The sequence below is a fragment of the Melozone crissalis genome, unplaced genomic scaffold, assembly GCF_028551555.1.
Source record: "Melozone crissalis strain CALT ecotype California unplaced genomic scaffold, PUWL_Pcris_2 ptg000064l_1, whole genome shotgun sequence".
NCBI classification, from domain to species: domain Eukaryota; kingdom Metazoa; phylum Chordata; class Aves; order Passeriformes; family Passerellidae; genus Melozone; species Melozone crissalis.
Window position 1 is genome coordinate 633,646 of NW_026535842.1, and position 25,601 is coordinate 659,246.

Consider the following 25,601-nt stretch of genomic DNA (forward strand, 5'->3'; position numbering starts at 1 on the left):
CAGGATCTGCCCATTTGGTTCAAGAAAGCTAAGGGTAATGGTTTCTCACCGGGAAATTGCCATTCCAGTTGCCATTCCAGTTGTTGTTCCACTGGTTGTTCCAGTTGTTGTTCCAGTTGCCATTCCACTGGTTGTTCCAGTTGCCATTCCAGCTGTTGTTCCACTGGTTGCCATTCCACTGGTTGTTCCAGTTGCCATTCCAGCTGTTGTTCCACTGGTTGCCATCCCACTGGTTGGTCCAGTTGTTCCAGTGGCCATTCCACTGGTTGTTCCAATGGTGGTTCCAGTTGCCATTCCACTGGTTGTTCCAGTTGCCATTCCAACTGTTGTTCCAGTTGCCATTCCACTGGTTGGTCCAGTTGTTGTTCCAGTTGCCATTCCACTGGTTGTTCCACTGGTTGTTCCAGTTGCCATTGCTGCTGCAGTACTGCAGCTCTACAACTCTCAGGACATCCAGGGTAATGCATGATCCCAGATTCACCTGGGGGCCTTGGAAAGCTGGAAAAGAGAAAACCCCATGAGCTGGTGTAGAAAACCTTGGCTGATGTTCTGCAGGAAGGTTTCTTTGGGTTTTGAGGTGGAAGAGCAGCCTCTGTGCCTGAGTCACACCCCAAGGGAAAATAAGACCAGGTGAGTAACACTCAGAATTGCCATGCTTGCACTCACTGTGAACTTCGGTAGCCATGTAGGTGGTGACTCCGCTGCACATAGCCATGATGTCTGCTCCATAGGAGTAGAGGTTGTTGACCAGTCCATTGGTGACAAAGGTGATCCTCTTGTTCGGTCTTCCAAAACCACCAATCAGGTTCTAAGGAACAATAACTATCTTTTAGCAAGCTCAATGCCAGGTGCTGGTTCTTGCTTGTGCTGTTCATAGCTGTGGAATGATGCCTCATGGCTGGGTGTTTGGGTCTAATTTTTTTTTTAGGGACATCTTTTAATTCCCTGGGGCGCCTGTGGGACCACTGGCAAGCCTTGACGGCAGCTCCAAAGGCAAATGCTTCCAAGGCAGTCAAAGTGCAGGTAGCCTGAGGGGAGTGGCAGCACAAGGAAATCACTGATGTGGAGAAGAGTTATGTGGCCGCTCTGTGGAGCCAGAGCTCCTTCCAAGGCATGTGCTCTGTTATTGCCCTTGCCCCTCTGGGGCACCCAGGCTGTCAAATGGAAGCCTGCCATGAGAAGTCTCATCCTGCAGCCCATTCTAACCTGGAACCACAGAGGGCAGCAGCAAGTTTGGGCAGATACATTTCCTGTCAGACTATTTTCAGATGGTGCTTAGGGCCCCTCAATGAGAACTCTGGGTGCTCGAGTAGGACACTTCTTTCTGAAAGCCCCCTGTGAGCTTCATTTCAAATCCTTTCTCCTTTCCTACTGGAGTACTTTGTTGCCTGGTCCAAGGCATTGCCTGCTTTCTGGCACTTTCCTCTGAGACCCTTGGTTCCCTCTGCCCTCTCAGCTAGGGCCAGAGGCCTCCTGTGTGGCTCATCCCATGAATGTGAGAGAAAAACTGAGGAATGGGGAGATGTTCTCTCGCGCCGCAGTTAAAAAGGGAGTCTGGCCATGAGCAGCTGCAAGGCTAAGTTCTGAGATGACCCATGGATATTGGTAGTGAAAAGTCCATGAAGGACTTTGAGATCCTGGCTTGCCAATAGGATTAACGCCCTTGAAGGGTTCCTCAGAGCAAGGGTTTTCCCAGCAAGCTGCACAGCTCAGTATCCTCAGAGAGAGTGGAGCTGGGTAAGGGAATAATACAGTCCCTTTCTTTTGGAAAAGCATTCCTAAAAATTCCTAATCAGCATTACTGTTGAGAGAAGGAAAACTCTACCCCTGGAGACAACCTGTTCATGTCCAGAAAGAAAGAGCTCATGAAGAAATGGACTGATGCTCTCTGGGGCCAGACCCTGCTACTCCTTTGGAACCTTACCCTGCTCTCTTCTGCCAGGCGGGCCAGATTATCAAAGCGAGGCATCTCATTTCTGTTCATGGTGGAAATGTAGCAGATGTTCTGTTGCGTGACTTTGGTTGCAATGACACCCTGTGAAATGAAAATAATTTAGTGCTCAAAATTCAGTATCTTCCTGCAGTTTACACTTGATAAAGTCAGGATGGAGAGCATAACAAATTCTGAGAGTTTCTACCCTGCATTGTGGACTCCAAACGTTGAGAATAAAGGAACAATTTCCATCCATGGGCAAGTTTAACAAGCAGGCAGTCTCCTTGGATGTATTTAAACAAGTCCCATCCCTGCCACTCACCGTGTTGTAGTTCCAGATGGTTTTCCAGGACCCACTGATGCTCGTTTGTTCAATGATTGCCACACGCCATTGCCTGTTGATGGTCACAATTTGGGAGTGGCCACCAATGATGACCTGAGTGTGATTGAAGATGCTGCCTTGAGTGTTGTTGAAGATGCCACCTGGAATCTGCTGAGACCAAAAAGCCAAGAGAAAGAAAGAAGACATTTCATTTTTGAAGGGAGACAGTGATGTCCCCAAAGCTTCTGAAAAATCCCTGCTACAGTGGAAGAAGTGCAACCCCTTGGGAAGTACCAGCCGTGGGCTCAGTCTTTTCTAATGGACCCAGAATCAAGGCTTTGGCAGTGGGCAGAGACCGTAAGAATTACTTTCATAGATTCAGTGAATCATTGCTGCATCTGAGAGCTGCCATCTGCTGCCTTTAGAGGTTGATGCATGCTAGAGCACTGGCCAGAGGAAATCCACACTCAAGGGCTTGCTTGGAAACCACTGCTCACCCATTGCTCTCTTTCAGCATCTGCACCCTCAAGCAGGAACCTCTCAAAAGAGGAAATTCCAGGCAAGAAGGGCATCAGGGTTGGCTTTGGGCTGCAGCTCAGGATCCCCCCCATTTTCTTAATGACAAATAAGGGCTAAGGTTTTCTCACCTGTCCATTGCCATTCCAATTGCCATTCCAATTGCCAGTGATATTCCAATTGCCATTCCAGTTGTCATTGCCATTCAAATTGCCATTCCAATTACCATTCCAATTGCCGTTGCCAATGCCATTCCAGTTGCCATTGCTATTGCAGTACCTCAGATCCACAGCTCTCAAGACATTGAGGGTAATGCAGGATCCCAGATTTGCTTGGAGTCCTTGGGATACAAGAAAGTATGAAAAACCCCATGAGCTCATTCTAATGACCTTGGCTGCCCTTCTACAGGAGGGTGGTGGTGTTGCTCAGAGCACACACAGGTATGAAGAATTTCTGCTCTGGGAATGTTTGATCTGTATGAGGGACAGATTCTCTTGGAGTCCCTAAATAGCACTGGCTCTGTGACTCAGCCAGGGATGCTCACCAAGACCTGCTCTTGAACACCCTTGGGATTTCCTATGCAGAAATTTGGGCTCTATTGCACTTTGTTCTGAGAGTCCCAATGGCTGGGCATTGCATGGTGAGGCTGCTGTTAGTTCATGGGCCCAGTCACATGGGCTGTGACATTCTGGAAGAATCCTACCTAGTGTAGGTTATTAAACTCTGGGGAATGGGATCGTTGCCCCAGAGGAAAACTTACAGGGGAGGAAACCACTTGGTTTAGTGTTGTGAAGCACAAGGGTTTGGCGGCTGCCTGGGTCAACTGATTAGCAAGCTCTGACCTGAAGGACAATGGTTACTAGAACAACCCTTCTTCCTGACTGCGTACTACAGGGAAGCTCAGGTGTGGGGCAAAACACTCATTAAGCTTCCCAGAAAGGCAATGTAAGGTTTTGGTTTGTGTCATTTATGGGGGCTGTGACCCTGCTCTCTTCCAGTCCCGATCTGCCAAGGTGCCAAACCCTTTGTACAACTGCTGAAACCCTTGGTCTCTGTCTGGCCCAAAGTGGAAGAGCAGCATCTGTGCCTGAGTCATGCCCCAGGAGACAAAAAGGCCGGGTCAGTAACACTCAGAATTGCCATGAATTCACTCACCATGAACTTCATAAGCCATGTAGGTGGTGACTCCGCTGCACATAGCCGCAATCTCTGTTCCATAGGAGTAGAGGTTGTTCACCAGTCCACTGGTGACAAAGGTGATCTCCTTGGTGTGTCTTCCAAGAACACCAATCAGGTTCTAAACATCAAAAACCAGCATTCAGCAAGCTCAGTGTCAGGAGCTGGTTCCTGCTTGAGATATTCCTAGCTCTGGGAGGATGACTTGGGGCTGGTTGATTCCCAACTGCTATTAGGGACAATTTTTAATCCCTTGTGGCTTGTGGGACCACTAGCAAGCCTTGAAGGCAGTAGCAAAAGCACATGGTTTGCCCAGCAAGCTGCAGAGCTCAACATCCTCAGAGAAAGTGGAGTTGGGTGAGGGAATAATGCAGCCCCTTTCTTCTTTTGGCAAAACATTCCTACAAGAAATTTCCAATCTACATTACTGTTGAGTGAAGGGAAATCCTGCCACTAGACATAACCTGATCCTCTGCAGGAAGAAGAAGCAGAAGGGGAAATGAGCTAATAAACTCCAGGGCCAGGAACGTGCTACTCCTTTGGATTCTTACCCTGCTCTCTGCCGCCAGTCGGGCCAGACTATTAAAACTGGGTATGTCAGTTCTGTTCATGATGGAAATGTAGCAGGTGTTCTGCTGTGTGATTTTGGTTGCAATGACACCCTGTAAAATAAAAGTATTTAACATTCAGAATTCAGTTTCCCCAGCTGTTGAGGTTGCAAAGTTGGGATGGAAGCAGTAACAAATACCAAGAGTTTCTATCCCACGTTGTTTACTTCAGATGATCAGAATACAGAAACAAGCCCCATCCCTGGGTCACCTTTTTGATAATCCCAGTCCCATCCACTCACCCTGTTGTAGTTCCAGATGGTTTTCCATGATAAAGTTTGGCTCTTTTGCTCGATGATTGCCACCCTTGTTTGACTATTGAGCTTCACGCCTTGTGAGATACCGGTGATAGTGATTTGAGAGTCTCCACCAAAGATGATTTGCTGGTTTCCATTTGTCTTCTGAGACTGGAAAACCAAATGGAGCACTTTTAGATGGCAACATTAGTCAGTGCTGTCTCCCTTGCTTTTAAAAAACCCTTGGTACAATAGGAAAAGTTCTGTGCCCCCCCTCTAAGAGCCAGAAGTGGCCTCAGTATTTTCAAATAGACCCAGAATCAAGGCATTGGCATTGAGCAGTAGCTGTAAGAATACTTTTCAAGGATTCTATGAATCATTGCTGCATCTGACACCTGTGATTTGGTTCCTTTAGAGTTTCATCTGTTTGAGAAGACTTCAATTCTTTTCCTTCAAAGTGTTGGAGAAAGAATCAAGGAGATTTCATGAAGCAGGAGATAGAGGCAAAGTAGCCATGCATGGGGAAATTGTTCATTTGTACTCACGTAATCAGCAAGGGCTGGATTCAGGACGAGTCCTAGAAGGACTGCAGTCCAAATCTGAAATGAAAAACAAATACAAAATGTAACTGCAGCTCTGGCTGACAAATCTGGTCATGGGAGTCCTCCTTGCCTTTTCCTAATCTGATGTTCAAGGGTCCTCCTTGGATCCTTTTTTTGCTTTCAACCTGGGATTGCATCAGTGCCCCAAAGGGAAGCACCCTTGCTTTACCCCAGGGGCTGAGCTGCTCCTTCTGGAGGAGCACGATGTCCCCAGAGAAAGCCTCGGTGCCCCAGAGAGGCAGGAGCCCTTCTGAGAGATAAAGGAATGGGTTTGAATCAAAGTTTCAGTTCATAAGGAAGAAAAGCATGCATACTTACAGAGAGATGCATCCTGACTGCAGAGCTGATGCTCCTGCAGGTAGAAAGAGCAGTGTGAACCCTCCACCTTTTATATGTTTTCAGAAATCATAGTAGAAATGCTGAGTGTGCAATAACATTATTTTGTCATTTGTTTCCCTGTCATTTGTCCCTGAAAATTATTTCCTGGTGTACTTGATAAACATGGGGATTGTACTTTTGAACCTTTTGACCTCCTGGAGTCTGATAGTTATCAATAGGAATCCATTTGCAGTGAAAAATTAAATATGTTTCTAGTATTTTTCTAACATGTACTATTTACTTTTGAAAATTCACATCAAACTTAAGACCGGAGATATCCTAGGGCTTAAACAAGAACATAAAAAGCTTTGCATTAGACAAAATATGTGAAAGCCTTTTTACCTTCCAAAATATACTGTATGTTATCGGGTCACCATAGCACCCACTAAAATGTGGCAGTGAGGGCTGAGGCATCTGTGCCTCTGTGGACTCGTCAAAGCAGCCCTGAGACATTTACACCTTTCCAGCTTTATTGATTTACAGTTGTTGGCAGATTTTTCCTCTTAAGTGCATGAAGTTAAAGCAGTTTTGTGAGCAGCTGCACCTTGCTGGCAGTGTTTTACTCTCCTGGGGACAGTATTGCAGCAGGCATTGTAGTAGGTATAGCACCATTTTCTTCCAGTATTGATGAATAATTACTCAAGGCAGCATGTGAACTCTCTCTGAGAAGTTGTACTGGAAGAGGTTCAAATGCCAAAATTGGGATTTTGCAAGAACATTAGTTTTGCAACTTGTCTTTGGAATTGCTTCTGCTTTTTCAAAGGATTTGTAAAAACACAGCACAGACCAGTGTAGGTTAATCATAAATTTTACTGAGACTCAACAGCTTCCATACAGAGCAGAAGAAATATAAATGATTGAAAATATGATCAAGAGAAGATTATCAAGGAGAAAAATCTTTCTAATGGGTACACAGTTCTATGAATTTTCTTCTGCAGACTTTGTCAGGAGTAACCACGGTAATAAACAGGCAGCTCATTAATGTTAAATTTCAATCATGAAATATCTCACTCCAAGAAGCTTCATCCTGATGAGAAGTTTGATCCCCTTAAAAAGTTTGATCCTGAAAGAAGAAGAAAAAACCAATTAGATTTGAACTGAGAAAATATGAAGGCAAAAATGTAGGTGAAATGCTTCCAACTAGTTGCCTAAAAATTCCAGATTGATGTCAAGAGCTAGAGCCCAGAACCTTCTTGAGAATGGCCGGGGTCCAGGTCACTCAGGAGAGTGACAGACCTGCATTTCCTGAGCTGTGTGTGCATGGATGTGTACAAAGCCACAGAAAACACAGGATCTCAGTCAGTGACATGCTCATATTTGCTTGAATCTTTTGTAATCCTGTCAACCTGTGCACATTTTGGAGCGCCAGGGCTGTCAGCAGCAGACTCACCAGGAGCTGGGTAAGCGAGGTAGGAGGGGATTCCTCTGCACAGGGCTTGGATGCGTTTCCCATACGGGCTCAAGCTCTGGAGTCTGTTCCTGGAGATAATGAAGCGATTCTCTCTGGGTGGCAGCTGGTAAGGCCCAAGTACCTGAGCATCAGAGAAACAGCCAGAAAACAGCATTTAGGAGAACCAAAACTGGAGTTCAGAACTGGTGATGAACATCGAGAGCAGCCCTGCTGAGAAGGACCTGGTGGGTGAGAGGCTGGGCATGACCCACCAAGGTGCACCAACAGCCCAGGAACCCCCAGTGCTGGGCTGACCCCAGCATGGGCAGCAGCTCCAGGGGATTCTGCCCCTCTGCTCAGGTGAGACCCATCTGCAGAGCCCTGGGGCCTAGGGAGGACCTGGAGCAGCTGGAGAGAGCCCAGAGGAGGCACCAGCATGATCAGAGGGATGGAGCAGCTCTCAGGTGAGCAAAGGGTGAGATGATTGGGATTGTTCATGCTAGAGGAGAGAAGTTTCAGGTGACCTCATCATGGCCTTCCAGTACCTGAAGGAGCCAACAGGAAAGACTGGACAAGACTATTTACAAGGGTCTGGAGTGAAAGGACAAGGAGAAATGGTTTCCCACTGCCAGAGGGCAGGGTTAGATGGGATACTGGGAAGAAATTCTTCCCCATGAGGGTGGGGAGGCCCTGGCACAAGTTGCCCAGAGAAGCTGTGGCTGCCTCCTCCCTGGAAGTGTTCAAGACCTGGCTGAACAGTAATTGGAGTCTGTTCCTGGGCAATGCAACTTTTGAAGGAACTTTTAGAGCGACTCTGCCCTGCTGAGAAAGTTTCTTCAGTTCTTGGAGCCTTTTCTCCTGCATGTGTAGGAACAAGTGTGTGTCACTGACCATCTTTTGCCACACTTTCAACCACCATCCTACCTTGTCTCCTGGAGGTGGTGTAGGAAAGGGTTTGCCAAGCCAAAACCTCTTGCTGGTTGTAGCAATGATGCAGGTGTTCTTTGAAAACACCTTGGTTGCAACGTAGCCCTGTTAAAGTTAAACAAAAACCCCTTTTTGTTGCAAACAATATATGGGGAAAGGGAAGTGCGTTGCTAGAGAGAGGCACTGGTTAGAAGAAAGGCTTCCTACAGTGCAAATAGTCATGGGGAAAGAAAAATATTGGTCCTTTCAATTATATTGTTTAGGCAAATGTGCCATGGAGGCCGACAAGAGACTTTGGTAAAAGGTAAATTGCCTCTTCCAGTAATGCCACGTGTATGGTGTGTTCTGCTGCTGAGGGCAGGTGAAGGAATTTGCTGCTGAAAAGCTAATGCAGCACACAGTGGCCAGCAGAAACAATCCCAAGGGCTGAAGGAGCACATTTTCAAGCATGCCCTCTAAAATACAATGAAATTTTGTTGAAGTTTTGGTGGTTTTTAGAAAGCGTTTGTCTCTTTTGCCATTTTTCTTGTGCCAGGGTGGCAGCTACTTACAGCCTCGAAGTCCCAGATGGTTTTCCAGGGCTCAGACCCATCCCTTGGGTTTGTGCTGACCCTGATCCCAGAGTAGATTGAGTTTTCACTGGGCTGCCCATTAAAGCTGTTCTCCATGCTCTGATTTTTGGAAAAGATTAAAGAGGTAAGGATTTAGCTTCCCGTATTCCCAGCAGTTTTTCTCTCTATAAAGCATTAGCTGCAGTAGCTGTGTTTAGGGAAATCACTGCTCTTGGAGATGAGATTAAAGGGGAGATGATTTCTTGGCTCAGAATGAAGATGGTAAGCCTTTACTTTCTAAGTAATCAAAAGAATTCCTTACTGTTCTTTTCCCCGCAGGATCTTGCTGGCACCAGATTACTTACAGTATTCTACTGTATTTTGTGGTCAGATCAATCATGTTAATATTTGTTTCTCTCCACATCATTTATTTCAGTGTTTATGCTTATCTGAGGACAGACTTCCCTGATTCCATGTATGGTAACTTTCTTTCCCCCCTTAATACACCAAGCATGGAAATAATATCTTAGTTATCATAGAAAAATTAAAACGCAGTTTTCTTCTAAATATCAGATTTTAAAAAGCAGCTTCCCTTCCAGAAACCCATTTCTCAGAGGTAAGAGCTAAAGCCAGTGGTTCTTGTGGCAGTGGTGAGCAGCTGTGTGTAGCTCTATACTTACAAGGTTGGCAAGAACAGGAGCCAGGAAAACTCCAAGGAGAGAAGCAATCACAACCTGAAATGAACATTTGGAATTCAAAACTTGTCAAGATCATCAAGACGTCAAATTATTTGCTGTCTTAAAATAATTTTGGCTTCCTGTTTACTGTGTGGACAGACTCAGCACGTTCTGCGGTGGGGTGTAATTGAAGAGGATTGAAATATGCAGGAGAATTATTTGTTGATGATTTCACAGAACACATGCATAGAAATGGCTCTTAGCCCCAGCACTGCACCTTGCCCAGGCAAGAAGGGAGTTCTTAAAACTTGCCCAGCCCCAATTCAATAACTTATTGGAAAAATGTGCTCTCAAATATTTTCTTTGCAACAGTGAGCTTTTCACCTCGAGCTTTTGATGTCAGACATGGAGCAGATCTGAGAAATGTCCATGTGCACCTGCTGTGAAGAACTGGAATATGGGTGCACATTCCAGCTCTGGACCTGGAACACAGCAGCAAAGGCACCTGAGCATCTTCACAGTGATCTCATCCTCCAAATACAGAACTAACAGTCTAAAGGGAGGCACAGGCACTTCTGTTCAGAAAATTGGGACATCAAACATTTGTTACCCCTTTATAAAGCCGCAGAGTTTCAACAACTCACAAGCTTGCTGCGCTCGGGTTTGCCTGAACCACTGCTGAAACCTTTTGGAGAGATTTCCTATTGCTACGATGAAAAATTATTTTCAGATAACTATTGTGAACAATTATTCTCTTGAAGACAATCCTGTGAGCATTGAATTGGTCCCAGATTTTATCTCCTTCAAAGGAGGATTTTGATGCAAAAGGTCCAAGTCGGACTCAGAGTATTTAAAAGTAATGCTTGGGAATTTTCCCTGCTCCAGTTTCAGGCTGCCGTAAACACCTCAGTGTCACCATCCTGCACTTGGAGTCTCTCGTGTCAGACTCTCAGCAAACAGCTGAGCCCTAACTTTATGTGACTTGCTGAGACTGTTGGTTTGCCTCTGAGTGGTGAAGGAGAGAATCTTGTCCTGTGGACGTGTCACGAGTGTGTGTCGCCCCTGGAACAGAGCACTTCTGTCTTTCATGTTTGAGCATGTGGAGTTCCATCCCTGCCAAATGGGAGATTTCTCCCCTGCAGTCCCCACCCCTTTGGCATTTTCCCTTTGAAAATGCCCTTTGGCATTTTCACTTTGTCAGAAATCACTAAGAGTTCACTCAGTGCCAAGAAAAGCTCAAAACCATTTAAAAGCTGCCCAGCCTTAAGAGTTTTATGAGAAAGTGATAGGTATACTTACAGGGAACTCCATTTGGATGGTAGGCCAGGCCAGCTCTGCTGCTAATTGATGTGTACTCTTACTTTTTATACATAATATCCCAAAGTTAAATCTGAAAATGGGTTTGCCTTATTGGCAGGTGCCCTGTGTTCACAGAAGCATGACGAGTTTCCTGGGGAAGTGCTCTGATAAGAGGAGGCTTTGATACCTGCCTGATTGAATTCATGGCATACAGGGAGGTGAGAGAAAAGTGCTCATGGTAAGCTCAGTGTATTGAGCAGCCACCTGTAAAGGAACAACAATGATCATCAGAAGCAGAGCAGAGATTCCCAGTAAACTTGCAGTGATGCTTTGTGCCAGGGTGTCAAAGGACTCAGCCTGAAGTTGTGCCTCTGACCAAAAGCACCACTCAGACCAGGGGGTGGTGATCTTGCTGTGTTAAAAATATTAAGTCTCTGTTTGTCAGATGTGGCCATGAGTCTTCACAGAGCCCCTTCAGGAGAGTAGCACCTGATTATGGACTAAGGGCTGATTTGAGAAAGGGACCATAAATTTGGGGTGGCAAGGTTCACCAAGGGATCCTGAGCCACAGCTTTGTAAGTTGAGCCTTACTCTGCCTGAGGACTGGCCAAGGTGAAATTAGAGGGGTTCAAACCCTTCTTAGGCAGCTCCTTCCTTCAGCTCCCTATTGGAGGGTGCCTCTAGGACTCTGGTGCTTGGGTTTAGACACATACCTGCTGATTTCAGGAGTGTTCCTGGAGATGTGTGATGAACTGTGGGCAAAAGGTCTCCAAAAAGCAAGGCTTGCCCATTGGAATTATATCAAAGGCTTTGCCTGAGACAACCAGCTCGGGCTGTGTCACAATCACACTAATTAGACAAATGCGTTTCAGAAATTAACCTTTAGTTTTTGTCCTTGTCTGATGGGATCAGCAGAGTTCAGCCAGTGCAATGCAAGGTGCAGATCATGGCTATTGTTGTAGTTTTCCTGCAGTAAAACAACAGCTGATCTCACCTGCTGCTCTGCCCTTACCTGTGCTTCAGCACTTGGATGCTGAGGGAAACAGGAGCTGCTGCTTCTCAAGTGTTCTTCAAACAAAATTACTACATGAAGGCATAAGCACTGAGGAAAAGGTAAATTAACCTTTTTTTTTTAAACTTGTGGTGCCTGAACCCTGTTAGAGTCCTGCTGTGAAATACTTGACTGTTGAAATCTATTCTGAGTATTTCTGACATACCTGAAATCTTAAAATAAAGAATCTTTTGAGAAGAAGGGACAGAACCAGCTTTCAAGAGAAGTGTAACATCAGCCTAACTAGTCTAACTGGGTTTAGCAGAATTTTATATCTGTTTATGTGTTTTCTGATATATTGCTTAGCAGCACAGCATTGTTACACTTGAGATAACATTTTCTCATGTGGACTTAGGTGGCATAAAGCAAATGTGTACAATTTCCTTTTTTTCTTTTTCCATTGAGGCCTGTTTGCTGAGAGATATTTCTGTACAATCTCCTTCTCCTTTTTTTTCTGATAAGAGAAATTACAGAAATGTGTTTGCCGTTAGTTTGAGTTCTTGTTTTATTGGGAGGGAACCAGCCTTGATTATGACCTTCCAGCAGCAAGCAGAGTGTGATTCATCCAGGTGCCAGCCCTGGCTGGTGCAGGACAGCAGATGAGGAGGAGTCCAGGCAAGGTCAGAGTCCCCTGGGAGCACCAGAGAACATTCTCAGGGCGACGTCCTGGCCGTTGGCATTCTCACAAAACACAGAAATCAGTGGGGATTCTGAGGGGGAATCCCCATCCTGCTCCTTCTGTTTGTGACCTTGTGCACAGCACGGAGCCTCTGGATTTTGGTGTCACTGCCTGGTGAGCTGGGCAGCCAGAGGTGCCCCAGGCTGTCCTGTGAAGCACAGCTCTTGTTCCCAGCTCTGTCAGTATTTCAGTCCATGTTCCTCTGGGTTTGGGTGTCCCTGCCTGGTGAGCTGGGCAGCCAGAGGTGCCCCAGGCTGTCCTGTGAAGCACAGCTCTTGTTCCCAGCTCTGTCAGTATTTCAGTCCATGTTCCTCTGGGTTTGGGTGTCCCTGCCTGGTGAGCTGGGCAGCCAGAGGTGCCCCAGGCTGTCCTGTGAAGCACAGCTCTTGTTCCCAGCTCTTGTTCCCAGCTCTGTCACTATTTCAGTCCATGTGCTCTGCCCATGGGGGAACTGCTCAGAAATGAGCAGCACCTCTTGCCAGGAGTCCCTGCACACAGAATGGAATGGAATCATGTGGTCCCACAAAGGTTTGGGTTGGAAGGGCAATAAAGATCCTCCAATTCCAGCCCCTGCCATGCTCGGGGATGCCACTCACTGTCAGGTGGCTCAGGGTCCCTTCCAGTATTTTCAGTGACAGAAATGGCTGAAGAATTGCTCTGTTTGTTGGCTGACAAGGAGGCCACCATGGCACAGGTGTTTCTTCCCAGCCCTTCTCTGCAGACTATCAATCAGGCTGTTAGGGACTGTGTTTCAGAAGACAAAATGCAGTTTGTGTGAATAAATAAATAGCAGTGTTATTCCCAATGACATTTAATTCTAGACAATATCCTGTTAAATATTTAAAAAAATAGAACCAGCAATACTAAAGTTTAAACCAGTGAATAATGGCCATTTGCAGAGTGATTGATTTACTGAGACTTTACTGAGTGCTTTAAATATATCTGGGTCAGGTTATCTGTGCCAACCCAAAATTCAGATAGGAGGCTTACGACATGTAGATATGGACTTGTTCGAGTCATGAAGGAAAGTTCTGTCAAGTGTTTCCCACACCTCCTGCAAGATATAAAAGTTGAAGGTCTCTGGGATTTCCTTGCGTTCTTACCTTCTGCGCCTCTTGCTCTCATCTGAAAGAAAAATGAAGAGATTTGTGAGTATCTCCATTTCTGTTGGACTTTTAATACTTAATAATGTAAGTTCCTCATTTTTAAAAACAGAAGGATAGAGAAGATGCTCAAGTAAGTGGTACAATACAGTGGTGCAATAATATGATCTTGGGTGGAAAGAGGAGAACTTGCGTTTCTTGGGTCAGCAAAGTCCGTGGAAGCCTCACTTGAGCAAAGAATGCAGAATTTGGTACAGCTCAGAAGGGAGGTTTGGTTATGATTTAATGATTGCAGTTATAGAGGCAAATCAAGAGGTAACGTGGCATCAAGGAGGGACTTGTGGAAACTGCAGAAATGCCATGGTTAAGTTATTCTGCTTTTTCAGCTACAGGCAAAGGAGAGCCTGATAGCAAACACTTGACAATGCAGAACTGCAGTCGTTTTCAGCTAATATACATGCTAAGTGGGGGATTTTTCAAACTGATGCTCAGCTTCTTCTCTCAGTTCATGGACTGGGTGTTTTTATGGCACTGCCTGGTGTTTCTGACAGTGAGAATTCTGCTTCTTTTTACAGGCTGCAGCCCTCATTTGCCTGGGAGTCTTTTGGGCTCAGACTTCTGCATTGAACGTGAGTAGAGGGATGAGCCTTGTCCTGCACATGGGTATTTAAAGTGTGTTGGATCCCTGGGCAGGGGGAATAGAACAGGAAGAAAACCACAGAAGAAACTAAAACCAACACGTTGCTTATTGTCAAGTGTAGAGAAAAAGAGCTTTTGCCAGAGGTTCTGTACAGGTGCAAAGTAACGAGTCAGGGGGACAGAGCCCCCTTAGCTCAGTCAAACATTTGGAGACTGGAGCAGTCTCCTGCCAGTCCCTGCTGCCCAGAATGACTGGGATGTCCCATGCAGGTTCTCCCCAGCCTGCAGAAGGGCCTGTTTATAACTCCCCTCCATCTCAAGAGCCTCCTCAGACTGCTCCAGGATGCAGTAAATACCAAATCCCAAAAACACAGGGTTCTTAAGGGATTTGGTATTTACATAAGCATAAAGCATTGGGAGTTGTTCTGCCTGCTAAAGATGGAAGCCAGGTGATGAACACTGATTTTGTGCTTTTTACCAAAGACCTTTGTGCTGCATGATCCCATCAGCAACTATGTCACTGGCACCATGACCATCCACAGCGAGGAGCAAATCGTCGATGTCCACGTGCGCTCCGGCGTCTACTCCTCTGACACCATCTTTGACTACACACATGTGAGTAAATCCAGGGATCCATTTTTGACTACACACATGCGAGTAAATCCAGGGATCCACCCCAAATTAACCCCTGAGGACGTTTTTAAAATCAGAAATTATTTCAGAGTATTCTCACCACATCTTGTCCCTGAACACTGTTTCTTTGAGGACTCCCAGCACCTTTCCTCCTCCTTTCTTCACCCGTACAATGGGGCAGTTTAGAAGACTTGTAATGAGTCTTGTGGTGGCAGTTCCTGAAAGTGAAGAAGGTCCCTGGGCTGGGGGTGGGGATGGGCTGCCAGCACTCATAGGCAGCAGAAATCTGTCAGAAATGATGCTTCCAGTCTCAGGGACAGGCACCAGGACAGGCTGGCTCCATTCCTCAAAGGAGAGAAAGGAACTGCATTCATTCCACAGCAGAACCTCTGCAGCCACTTGCTGTTCCTTCCGGGTTGCCCCAAAGAGTAGAGAGCACCAGCTAATGTCAGCATTATTTAAATCATTTCTGATGATTTAACCTCCACTCTTTCCATGCCAGGGGTACATTGCCACCAGGTTGTTCTCACGAAATGCCTGCTTTATCATGAAAATAAAGAAGGAAATCATCCCAGACCTGCAGGAGATTGGACGTCTGGCTTTTGAGAGAGAGGTGACTGTGGGGAACCCTCAGCTGGCAAGGGAGGGGTGGGAGCAGTGGGCTGTGAGGGGGACCCTCCACTCTGCCCCCAAGGCAGCTCAGGAATGATTTGTGCTGTCCTAGCAAGGATGGAGCTGTGCTGACAAGACACAGCTCGAAGGGAACATCATGCAGAACATTCTTTTAAGATAAGGAACCACCATGGCCCCCCTGCAGTTTTACAGAGGGATGTTGAGGTGTCTCAAGCTGTACAATCCCCTGTCCTTGGCACTGATGTCATTTGGCCATTTCCAGGTGACCACAATATAAGTTCAGGCAAACTTTCCCTTTATTCACTGTCCTGCTGATAATTTGACCTTGACATTGCTTGAAATTTATTTCTTTTCAGAACAGAAAGTAGACATCAATTTACTTTGATCAGATTTTGACTTCCTTATTCAGGCTGAGGTTTCAGGAGACTGGAAGTATTGCCTGGAGGTGAACTGGAGCTCTGGCCCAGTAGCACATTTACAGCAAAACCTGGTGCCAATAATGTAACTTATTATTATGGCAGCAACACAGCTCAGGCTTGCTGTGTTGCACAATTAATATATAGTGAATTTTGTTACTGAATAGATTGAAATTATTTTTTTAATTTAAAAGCATGAAGCTCCTTTATCTAAGGTTCTTTTGTGAGGCAAAGGAAGGTGATTTGGGGTTTGGGAGCCTTCTCAAAGGGCGTCCCAGCAGAGTAAAGCTAAAGCTACACTTCTGATGGTGTTTAACCTTTTCTTCTCAGACCATGAGGGATGTATACTCTCCCAATAATGTGTGGGCCCTGTTCCAAGCTGGCAGCTCCAGGCTGGGGCATCTTAAAGACTGGGTTCTCTACGGGAAGCACATTGAGAATCTCTGCACGGGGCTGCCTCTCTATGAGCTGGTGGCCACTGAACGTAAGTCACAGGCCAGGGCGTTGTGGCCCTTCCTCCCCCTTGAACCCAAATCCCCCTGCTACCCTGGAGCTGTGCAGGCATTTCTCCCCCTTGAGCTGCACCACAAACGTTCTGCACAGTTCTGAGACAAACAGAAGCCTTGAATGGGGCCATAATTGGGGGTTGGGATTTGTGTATTTGAGACTTTTCCTAGCTGGATACAGGGATCCCATCGGGTAAGGAGATACTGAGATATATACTGATATAAATACTGATACCATCTTCCTTTTCTTGGGATTTTTTAGCACTAACAAATGATGATGGCTGTGCCAGTGCCGGCATTCCAAGCATTTTGGGCCTTAAAATCTGTGAAGAACTTGTTGCAAATGAATATTGACATTTCTGTTGCAAGAAAATGCCTTTTTGCATATTTTAGTGATGGTAACCATGTTCTCCAGCTGGAACAGAACTCGGGTATGAGGCTCAACCTGCCTATGCAAAGCTTTGATGCATAACAAGCCTATGACATACAAATAAATAGAAAGCTTTAATAAATAAATAGAATGCTTTGTCTGTTTCTTCTATCCAAGATCAGAACACAATGGCAGTGGGCCTTGTGAGTTGCCCTGCAGAAAAGACAAATTTCCCCAAATTTCCCCCTTGGTCCATTCCTGTGCTGGGGCTGCAGCATGGCCCAGGCATTGCTTTGTGCTTCATAAAGAGAAGAAACAGAACCAGAATAGATTTTTCCAGTGGAGAACTTCACTTTGGCATCAGCATCCAGGTGTTGGCTCACCTTGTGTAGCATGGCTGGGGGAGGGAGCAAGGAGCTGAATGAAGATAAAAGGAGGGAGCAGATCCACACATTTACAAAGCAGCTTGAATGCTGCAGGGCCAGTGGGAATTTGCAGCACTTTGAGTGAGTGCAGAGATTTTCCAGCCTGGCCAGAGGACACTGCCCCAGCCCTAAGAGATTTGTGCTTGGAATAAAGTTTTCCTTTCGCACAATGGCACAGAGAGCTGGGACCACTTGGTGAGTGTCCCAGGTGTGCTTTGTGCCAGGAGCTGATGGAAATCCAGGATGGGGCCACCTGCCTGCTCTGGGGCAGATCCCAGGGGATGGCTGAGCCCTCTCAGCCTTCCCTCCAGGGCCTGGAAGGGCTGTGTGTGCTTGGGGGATGAACACTGAATATTTACTGTTTATGGGAGCCTTGAGTGGATGCCAGAGGGCAAGAACTTCCTTTGGAGGAAAATGGCCCCAGGTCTGCAGTTTGTAATTTTCAAATCAGGCTGCTGGTCAAACCATCTGCTATTTAATAAAAGAGCATTTCATCACATGGTGAAGCTGTTCTTTTAGATTAATTGTATTCATGACAGGCCGCAGGTTCTTGGTGGTCCAAAAAAATGTTTCTGGAGGGTCAAACTTTGTTAATTAAATCCAGGAATAGTTGTTCTGTGGACCCTGAAACCAGCCTCAATACCTCGTTATCTGCACCTCTTGGGGTGCAGCCCCCAACAAGAGAGAAGGAAGCACAGGAAGACCCATAAACCACACAACCCACGCTCTGATTCCCACAGTTTTCCAGAGAAAAACTCTGGAAAAGTTTTCCCTCTGGTCCCAAATTGCAGCTCTGAATTCACAGCCCTTGAGCCTCCCTGTTGGTATCACCCACAACCACAAAGATCATGCTAGAAAGGGCTGCAGAGCAAAATAAATTTATTCTCGATTTAAAATAACTAATCACAGGGCAAACAGGAATGTACAGCCAGCTCTGAACAAACCAGAGAAAAGGACTTAAGCAGGAGAAAGAAGTTTGATATTCTATTTATTGATACTGTATTTGCCCTTGCTATTTCCTGCCATTTCATTCTTTGTTGACTAGGCCACAGTTTACAATATGCTTTATGGACCTGTCTGGGATTATAATAAATCTGTTTTTCTTATCTTGCAGGTGGTTGATACTAAAACTGGACTACAGGGAAAGCCCAAAGAGGTAAAAATTGGAGCACAGCCCGACCCCCCAGCTGTCCCCTCCTGTCAGGAGCTGTGCAGAGCCACAGGGTCCCCCCTGATCCCCCTTTTCTCCCTCTGAGCCCCTTCCCAGCTCCCTCAGCCCCTCCTGGGGCTCCAGACCCTTCCCAGCTCCATTCCAGTCTCCAGACATGCTCCATGCTCTCAATGCCCTTCTTGCCATGAGGGGCCAAAAGCTTATTAATATAATTAATATATTAACATATTAAATCTTTAATTCTATCAATCAGTTAATCTAGAGATGCTGTGTCTGATGTGAAACCCCTGCTGGCCTGGAGCCCATCAGGTATCAGAATCTTTGGGGGTCCCTTGCTGGTAGAGGATCTTTGTGCACTGTGATCCAGGGATTCTTCTGGCACTCTGAGGTTTTCCAAGGGAATGGATGGAAAATTCCCAGTGGTTTCCATGGGAGGCACCCAGAGCCCAGCAGCCAATCCCAGGAACAATGGTGAGTTGTGTTCCCAGTGCTCAAAGCCCACGGCTCGTCCCGATAACCGCCCAAGGTCAAGGTGCAGCTGGACAAGGTGGAGCTCCTTGGCACTGAGCACAAACTGAGCACCTGGAGAGCAGCACAGCCCCGGGAATCTGCATAGGACAGGGACAGGGCACAAACTGAGCACCTGGAATCTGCACAGGAGGGGGACAGGGCACAAACTGAGCACCTGGAATCTGCACAGGACAGGGGCAGGGCACAAACTGAGCACCTGGAATCTGCACAGGAGGGGGACAGGGCACAAACTGAGCACCTGGAGAGCAGCACAGCCCCGGGAATCTGCACAGGACAGGGGCAGGGCACAAACTGAGCACCTGGAGAGCAGCACAGCCCCGGGAATCTGCACAGGAGGGGGACAGGGCACAAACTGAGCACCTGGAATCTGCACAGGAGGGGGACAGGGCACAAACTGAGCACCTGGAATCTGCACAGGAGGGGGACAGGGCACAAACTGAGCACCTGGAGAGCAGCACAGCCCCGGGAATCTGCACAGGACGGGGACAGAGCACAAACTGAGCACCTGGAATCTGCACAGGACAGGGACAGGGCACAAACTGAGCACCTGGAGAGCAGCACAGCCCCGGGAATCTGCATAGGACAGGGACAGGGCACAAACTGAGCACCTGGAATCTGCACAGGACAGGGGCAGGGCACAAACTGAGCACCTGGAATCTGCACAGGACAGGGGCAGGGCACAAACTGAGCACCTGGAATCTGCACAGGAGGGGGACAGGGCACAAACTGAGCACCTGGAGAGCAGCACAGCCCCGGGAATCTGCACAGGACAGGGGCAGGGCACAAACTGAGCACCTGGAATCTGCACAGGAGGGGGACAGGGCACAAACTGAGCACCTGGAGAGCAGCACAGCCCCGGGAATCTGCACAGGACAGGGACAGGGCACAAACTGAGCACCTGGAGAGCAGCACAGCCCCGGGAATCTGCACAGGACAGGGACAGGGCTGCCCTGCTGCCTCTGGCACCCAGAGCTGCCGCCAAAATGAAAAGGGAGCCAGTGCACGAGCTTAGAGCCTAAAAACACATTGGCTGGAAGAGGCTGGAGAGAGAGAAGGTGTCAGGATGAGATTCAGGATCTCCTGATGTTCCCAAGAGCTCCTCTCCACCAAACAGCACCTTCTGGTTATTATCTAACTTCATCTATCACATTATCACATTATCTAACTTCCTAGCCAGGCCTGTTCTGTAAAAAGCAGGGAATTGATTTGGTGTGGAATATTCTGTCTGGCTGTGCCTCAGTGAGAATCTGTGAATGTCTTGATTTCCAAGGAATACACCCCAACCCTGGTGCAATTATTCCTTTCCACTGCAGAGAGATTCCCATTGTCCACTAGATGGCAAATGGTGACAGCAACCTCAGCCCTCGGGACCGTGAGATGGGCTAAAACCAGCCACTGCAGGCTCAAAAATAAAACAGATTCAATCCTCTCACCCTGTTCCCCAGGAAGTAAAATCTGAGTGGGGATACAAAGCATTAGAATTCATTCTTTCAGGTTTCAAATCCAGTGGGATGTTTATTTTCACTTGTAATTACTCCCCAATTGGTTATTAAGTGATTTTTTTTATTTCTTTATGATTTTAATATTTCTCTCTTACATATTTAGATATATTTATGAAAATATAAAATTAAAATATAATCTTAAATATAAATATTATATTTATAATTAATATAATAGTATTTGGTATATTTTAAATAATTATTAATATTAATATTAATAATATTGATAATATTATAATCTATATTTTAGTATATAAATGTATTTCTATTTATATACTTTTCTGTATTCTATTATATAATGAGACACTGCCTTTGCATGGCCACATCCTCTGCTGGGTTTGTGTCCCTCTCACTCCTGCCATTCCTTTTCTCTGCCCTTTTTTGCAGCTGACCAAGAGGCAGTTCCCACTTCATTTAATTTTCTGAGGGTGTGTGCCAGGAGAGGATGGTGATTCAGACCTAGTCAAGGTTGCTCCAGCCGTTTTTTGTTGGGTAGAAAATCAAATGTAGCATAAAGTCAATCCTTTTGTAGCAGTGCTGAAAGAGGAGAAAACATCTTTTAAAAACCAGTTTGGAATTGCTGGGGTTGGAGCTGATGTGGGCACCAGGCTGCTGTGACAGCTCCTGACAAACTAAGCCATGGATCCACGAAATTCCCAATTTTGTAGAGACATTGAGGAGCTGCTGCCCCTGGACCCTCGTTTGCTTTGCCTCTTGTGAGCTGTTTTTTAACAGGTGCCAAGAAAAAAAAGCCATTTGGGTGTGCTGGTGAAACTCAGAGAGGAATCAGGGCTTCAGTTTGATTTTCCAGGTGAGGAGCCTTCAGCAGCTGCCCCGTGAGCGCTGTGCCCTGACCAAGGCACAGCTCCTCTGAGCACCCCAGAAAACAAAGCTGCAGAAGCCAGGGGGAACAGAACATACTTGTAACTTCTGCTGCAATTGAAGTCAAAATTAGTGAGGTGTTTGAGCCAGTTTCCCATAAAAAAGGATGGAAAAGACAAAATTCAATATTTAGCTGCATGGCAGTCAAAGCAGAGAGAGGCCTCTGACAACCTTAATTTACCCAGTATAATTCCAGTCACAGAGTTACAAAAAATAGAATATAATACACTTTCATCTTTGAATTTGTAAGTCTAAACTTAAAAAAGTATTTTTAATGAATCAATCTTCTCTACTGCTATGCACAATTTGCTTTCCCTTTCTGATTCCAGCCCTAACATTAAATAAACAGAGCAAATATTAGACATGCTTGTCTAATTTTTCCTCATGTTTTGCTGATGTGATTACAAGCTGTTGACTTAGTCATTAATATCTCATGCTGAGATATCAGCTAACACGGCCAGAAAATATTCCATCTCTGCTTAGCACTCAAGTTGTCAGTTTAATAATTCCATGTTATTAATCAAAATTGTCAGCAAAATAATTTCTGCTGACCCGAGTCTGGTTTTTTCCCCCATTGTTGAAGATTTGGACTTCTCAGTTCTCAAACCCAAGGACAAAATTTAGAGATTATTCCCAATAATTCCGTTCATTTAGAGCTTTTAAATGGAGCTCTGACTAAGAAAAGAATGGAATCCCTCAAAAAACCTGCTTGGACACGGGGCTGACAAGGAGAGGGGACGGGTCTGGGAGGCTTCTGAAAGGTTTTGCTCTGCAATCTTGTTTGTGTCAGTGTCACTGAGCTGCTCAGAGTTTCCTGGAGTCTGACACCCACATGAATACCAAAGCACCACAAAACAACTGTGTGATGAGAGGAAGAATTTCAAAAATGTAAAATTAAAACTTTCTCTTGACCTTTTTCTGTCAAACTCTTCTGTGGAGGGAGTGTGATAAGAAGCCTGCAGAGTCCAAACCCCTGGGATTAAACAGCAGCTCCTCTGTTCATTAGCACTGCTCTCACTCTGTGTGAAGATATCAAATAGGAATTGATTTATTTTTGACCATGACTCACCAGGTTTGGATTAACCAGGGACTAAATTAATAAATTGTGTGATCATAACAGGTATTACATTTTCAATATTATGAGAGACTGGATCCATATTTACCAAGGCATGCACTTAGCTCATGGGAGGGGAGACAAATCAAGAGATTTTGAGACATTTCTGATCCCATAAATGACATAATGATAAATTATACCATTTAAATGGACTGGGCAGTGAACTTGGTGAGTGCTACAAATTCCCCAGTCCAAAGCCCAATCATGGAAGTGGCAGCTCCTCCAAATATCTGCAGGAGGAGCAAGGACAGCAGGAGCTGGGAGCTCCAGGGCCTTTCACTGCGCGTGACTGGCAGGACACTGACAGCAGGGCCATGAACAGCTCCTTTTCCCAGCTTTTTCTTTCTGTTTCAGTTCCTCAGGCTTTGCACTGGCGTGGATCTCACAGCTTCTCCTCATGTCCCTGTGCTGCTGACCCTCTGGAGCAACTGCAGGAGGATGGAGCCCCTGCCTGGAGCTCCTGCACCTCAGCAGGATGGAAGGAGGGGAAAAGGGAATTTCCAGAGGCACTGCAGGTAGTTTGTGTGCCCTGCAGGTTTGTGGGGTCCCCACACAAAGCCAGTGGTGCTCCAGGTCAGGAGGAGCCGGTGGCACACAGGGAAAGGAATTCCCTGGGCCAGGAGGAGCTGCTGTCCCTCAGATTAAGGAATTCCCTGGGTCAGGAGCTGCTCTCACACAGGTTAAGGAATTCCCTGGGTCAGGAGGAGCTGCTGTCCCTCTGTTTAAGGAATTCCTGTCCTTTCCTTCTCCCTTTCCCTCTTCTCCCTGATTTTCTCCTTGATCGCACAGGCTGTAAGGCACTGCCATGTTTCTCCCCCCACACCCTTTCAGTAAATACCATCCTTTCATTTTCCAGTGCCATCTGAAATGGGATAGAGCCCCTGGGAAGGGCCCATGTATGGACAGGGAATCCAGGGCAGCAGCCATGAACCAAGGCATACAGGAATAAGGACTTGGGCAGATGCAGGAAGGGAAACTAATTTTAGTTATTCCATTGCAAGCTCATCACACTGTCAGTGTCACACTCCTCTTTATCTCCCATCTCACACCCAGCAGTTACCTCATGCCACAGCTATCTCCTGACAGGAACCGTTGTGGGGCATTTTTGCAATAATTCCATCCCTGTATTTTGGAAAACCTCAAATCACATGCTGTGGTTGCTACAGCACGTTTGCATCCCTCTCCTGCTTCCCTGCAATGGTGTGACTGAGATCCCTGATTAGGGAGCAGCCTTGAGCCAAAATTCCTGAAAAAATAATATAAAAATAAAAGACCAGAGAAACATTTTTACACATTTTAAAAGAAGCCTACTATTGCGTAACAATTTAATGAAATTTTGAAGGTACAGACTGCTGAACCAAAACCCACATGTGGGGAAATCGGATGTGACAGTGTGAAACTGGCAGATTTTTATCCCCTGGGGAATTATTCATGCCCAGAAAGCCCAGGGGGAACTGAAGCAAACATTGATCACCTTCTCCTGAAGAGGTTCCCCCTCTGAGGCTGCTCTGAGCCCCTGGATGAGGGCAGGTGTTCCTCCCTCCCAAAAACCAGCAAAGGAAGGGTGAGGATGCTTCAAAACCCCTTCACATTCTTCTGAGGAGCATCTCAGCCTCTGGAGCTTAAGGGACCCTTCTGTGACCTCTCTGCAACCCAGGCTGCCCAATGAGCACCTACTGCTGATGAAATGGGATAATTAGATTAATTTTTAATTAATTAATGGTTCGGCTGTGATGCTTATTAATGTTCCCTCAGCTACCTCAGGTGATCTAGTTAGCATTGATTTTTTGGAAAGCAACTTCTTTCTAGGATATTGTAAATTGCAGTGCATATGGAGGGGGGAAAAGGAGAAACCATCTCAGTGACATGAAATAAATCCCTTCTGTTACACAATTCAACTCAGAAAAAAATAATTGTCAGTGTGTTAAAATCATCAGCCTGCAGCTTAAGGAAACAGGAAGCTGCTTTCGTATCAAGCTGCTTTTCTATCAGATGTGCTCTCTGGGTATCCCTCATCTGGCAGATCCCCAGCAGGGTCTACATGGAATAAGTCAGGAAACCCAGCACAAGCTGCTTTGTGTTCAACCCCTGCACTCTGCCATTGTTCAAGGACTTTTTATCAAAGCCAGAGCGGAAATGCGAAAACACTTGGAATGTCTGAGCAGGAATTGTGCTCCTAATGAGCCACTGAGGCAAGAAGGCTCTGGTGGGTGAGCAGCTCTTACAATGATCTCTTTAATTGAACAATATCTGCATATATACATATACATATATATATATATACACACATATACATACATATACATATATATATATATATATATATATATATATATATATATATAAAATCAGTGCATTTTTGAAATTAATATTGAAGCATTGAAGAAGGAAACGCTCTGGAGGCATTTTCACCCTCATGACGAATGTCCTGTGTCACTGGCTGTGATAAGCAGCCCCAAAAACTTTCCTTTACAGGACTCACTGCTGCGCTGCATTGAAGAGTTGAGGCTAAGCCAGCTCTCAGGGGTTTTAATGTTAACCTCACTTCCTGTGGAAGTAAAGATCTTAATTTGGTGATGAATCATCACCAAAAAGAAGACTGCACTTTTCTCTTAATTAAAAGAAGCCAAAGACCAAACTGCTCCAAAATTTCCCCAAGATTTCTGTGCTCAGCTCTGGAAAGCCAAAATATGCAAAGATCAGATTTGATAAAGCTATGGAGGATTTCTAGATAGCCATGAACTCCACAGTGAGGTCTAAATTAATCTTGCTAAGCTCAAATATCTAATGTGGTGTAGCAGTAACCTCAGTAACACCCTTTTCCTCTAGCATCAGGTTTCCCACATTCAGAAGAAGAAAAGTTGAATAAAATGAAGTTAAAATGCTATGTCAGTGTCTGCCTCCACAGCAACCACACTGCACATGATTTTCACAAAAATATTGATATTTAAATAAAAACCTAGAAGATGAATTTAAGACAGGCATGCCTTGAGCATGGTTCTCATTGTTGTGGCTGTTTGTGAAAGATTTGGGCAAATGACAAAGGAAGAAAATTGCAGAGATGGGGCAGCAAATCACTGGATGTGCTCAGACAAAAAGCAGAGTCCAGAGAACCCAGCAGGGCAGTGGTTTAGTCCTTGGGTGCAGTTCTCAGTGCCTGCAAGGCAAAGCTGTGCAGCACGAGCAGAAATGCCTCTTTATCTTGAGTGCTGAACCCCTCGGGGACAGGCAGCGAGCTCTGGCCACGCTGCCAAAACAAGAGCGCTTTGGAAAGTCTGTGGAGAACAGGGAGGTTTAAGTGGAAATTGTTATCTCTGAACCAGACCAATTTTTG

At 45.9% G+C, this 25,601-nt stretch overlaps 2 protein-coding genes across 2 annotated transcripts; one reads left to right on the forward strand and one right to left on the reverse strand.

The window, feature by feature from the left end:
* Positions 1-28: 28 nt before the first annotated feature.
* On the reverse strand, positions 29-7,224 carry LOC128945407 (protein PF3D7_1417600-like). Its single transcript, XM_054289157.1, has 10 exons — positions 7,162-7,224; positions 5,337-5,390; positions 4,798-4,962; positions 4,499-4,609; positions 3,927-4,068; positions 3,022-3,111; positions 2,256-2,392; positions 1,925-2,035; positions 667-808; positions 29-489 (listed from the first exon to the last, which is right to left on the reverse strand). The coding sequence occupies exons 1-10, from the start codon at positions 7,222-7,224 to the stop codon at positions 29-31; spliced, it is 1,476 nt and encodes a 491-aa protein (XP_054145132.1).
* Positions 7,225-7,370: 146 nt separating this feature from the next.
* On the forward strand, positions 7,371-16,629 carry GKN2 (gastrokine 2). The gene is made up of 6 exons (XM_054289159.1): positions 7,371-7,406; positions 14,024-14,077; positions 14,571-14,702; positions 15,223-15,333; positions 16,100-16,253; positions 16,538-16,629. The coding sequence occupies exons 1-6, from the start codon at positions 7,371-7,373 to the stop codon at positions 16,627-16,629; spliced, it is 579 nt and encodes a 192-aa protein (XP_054145134.1).
* Positions 16,630-25,601: the final 8,972 nt, after the last annotated feature.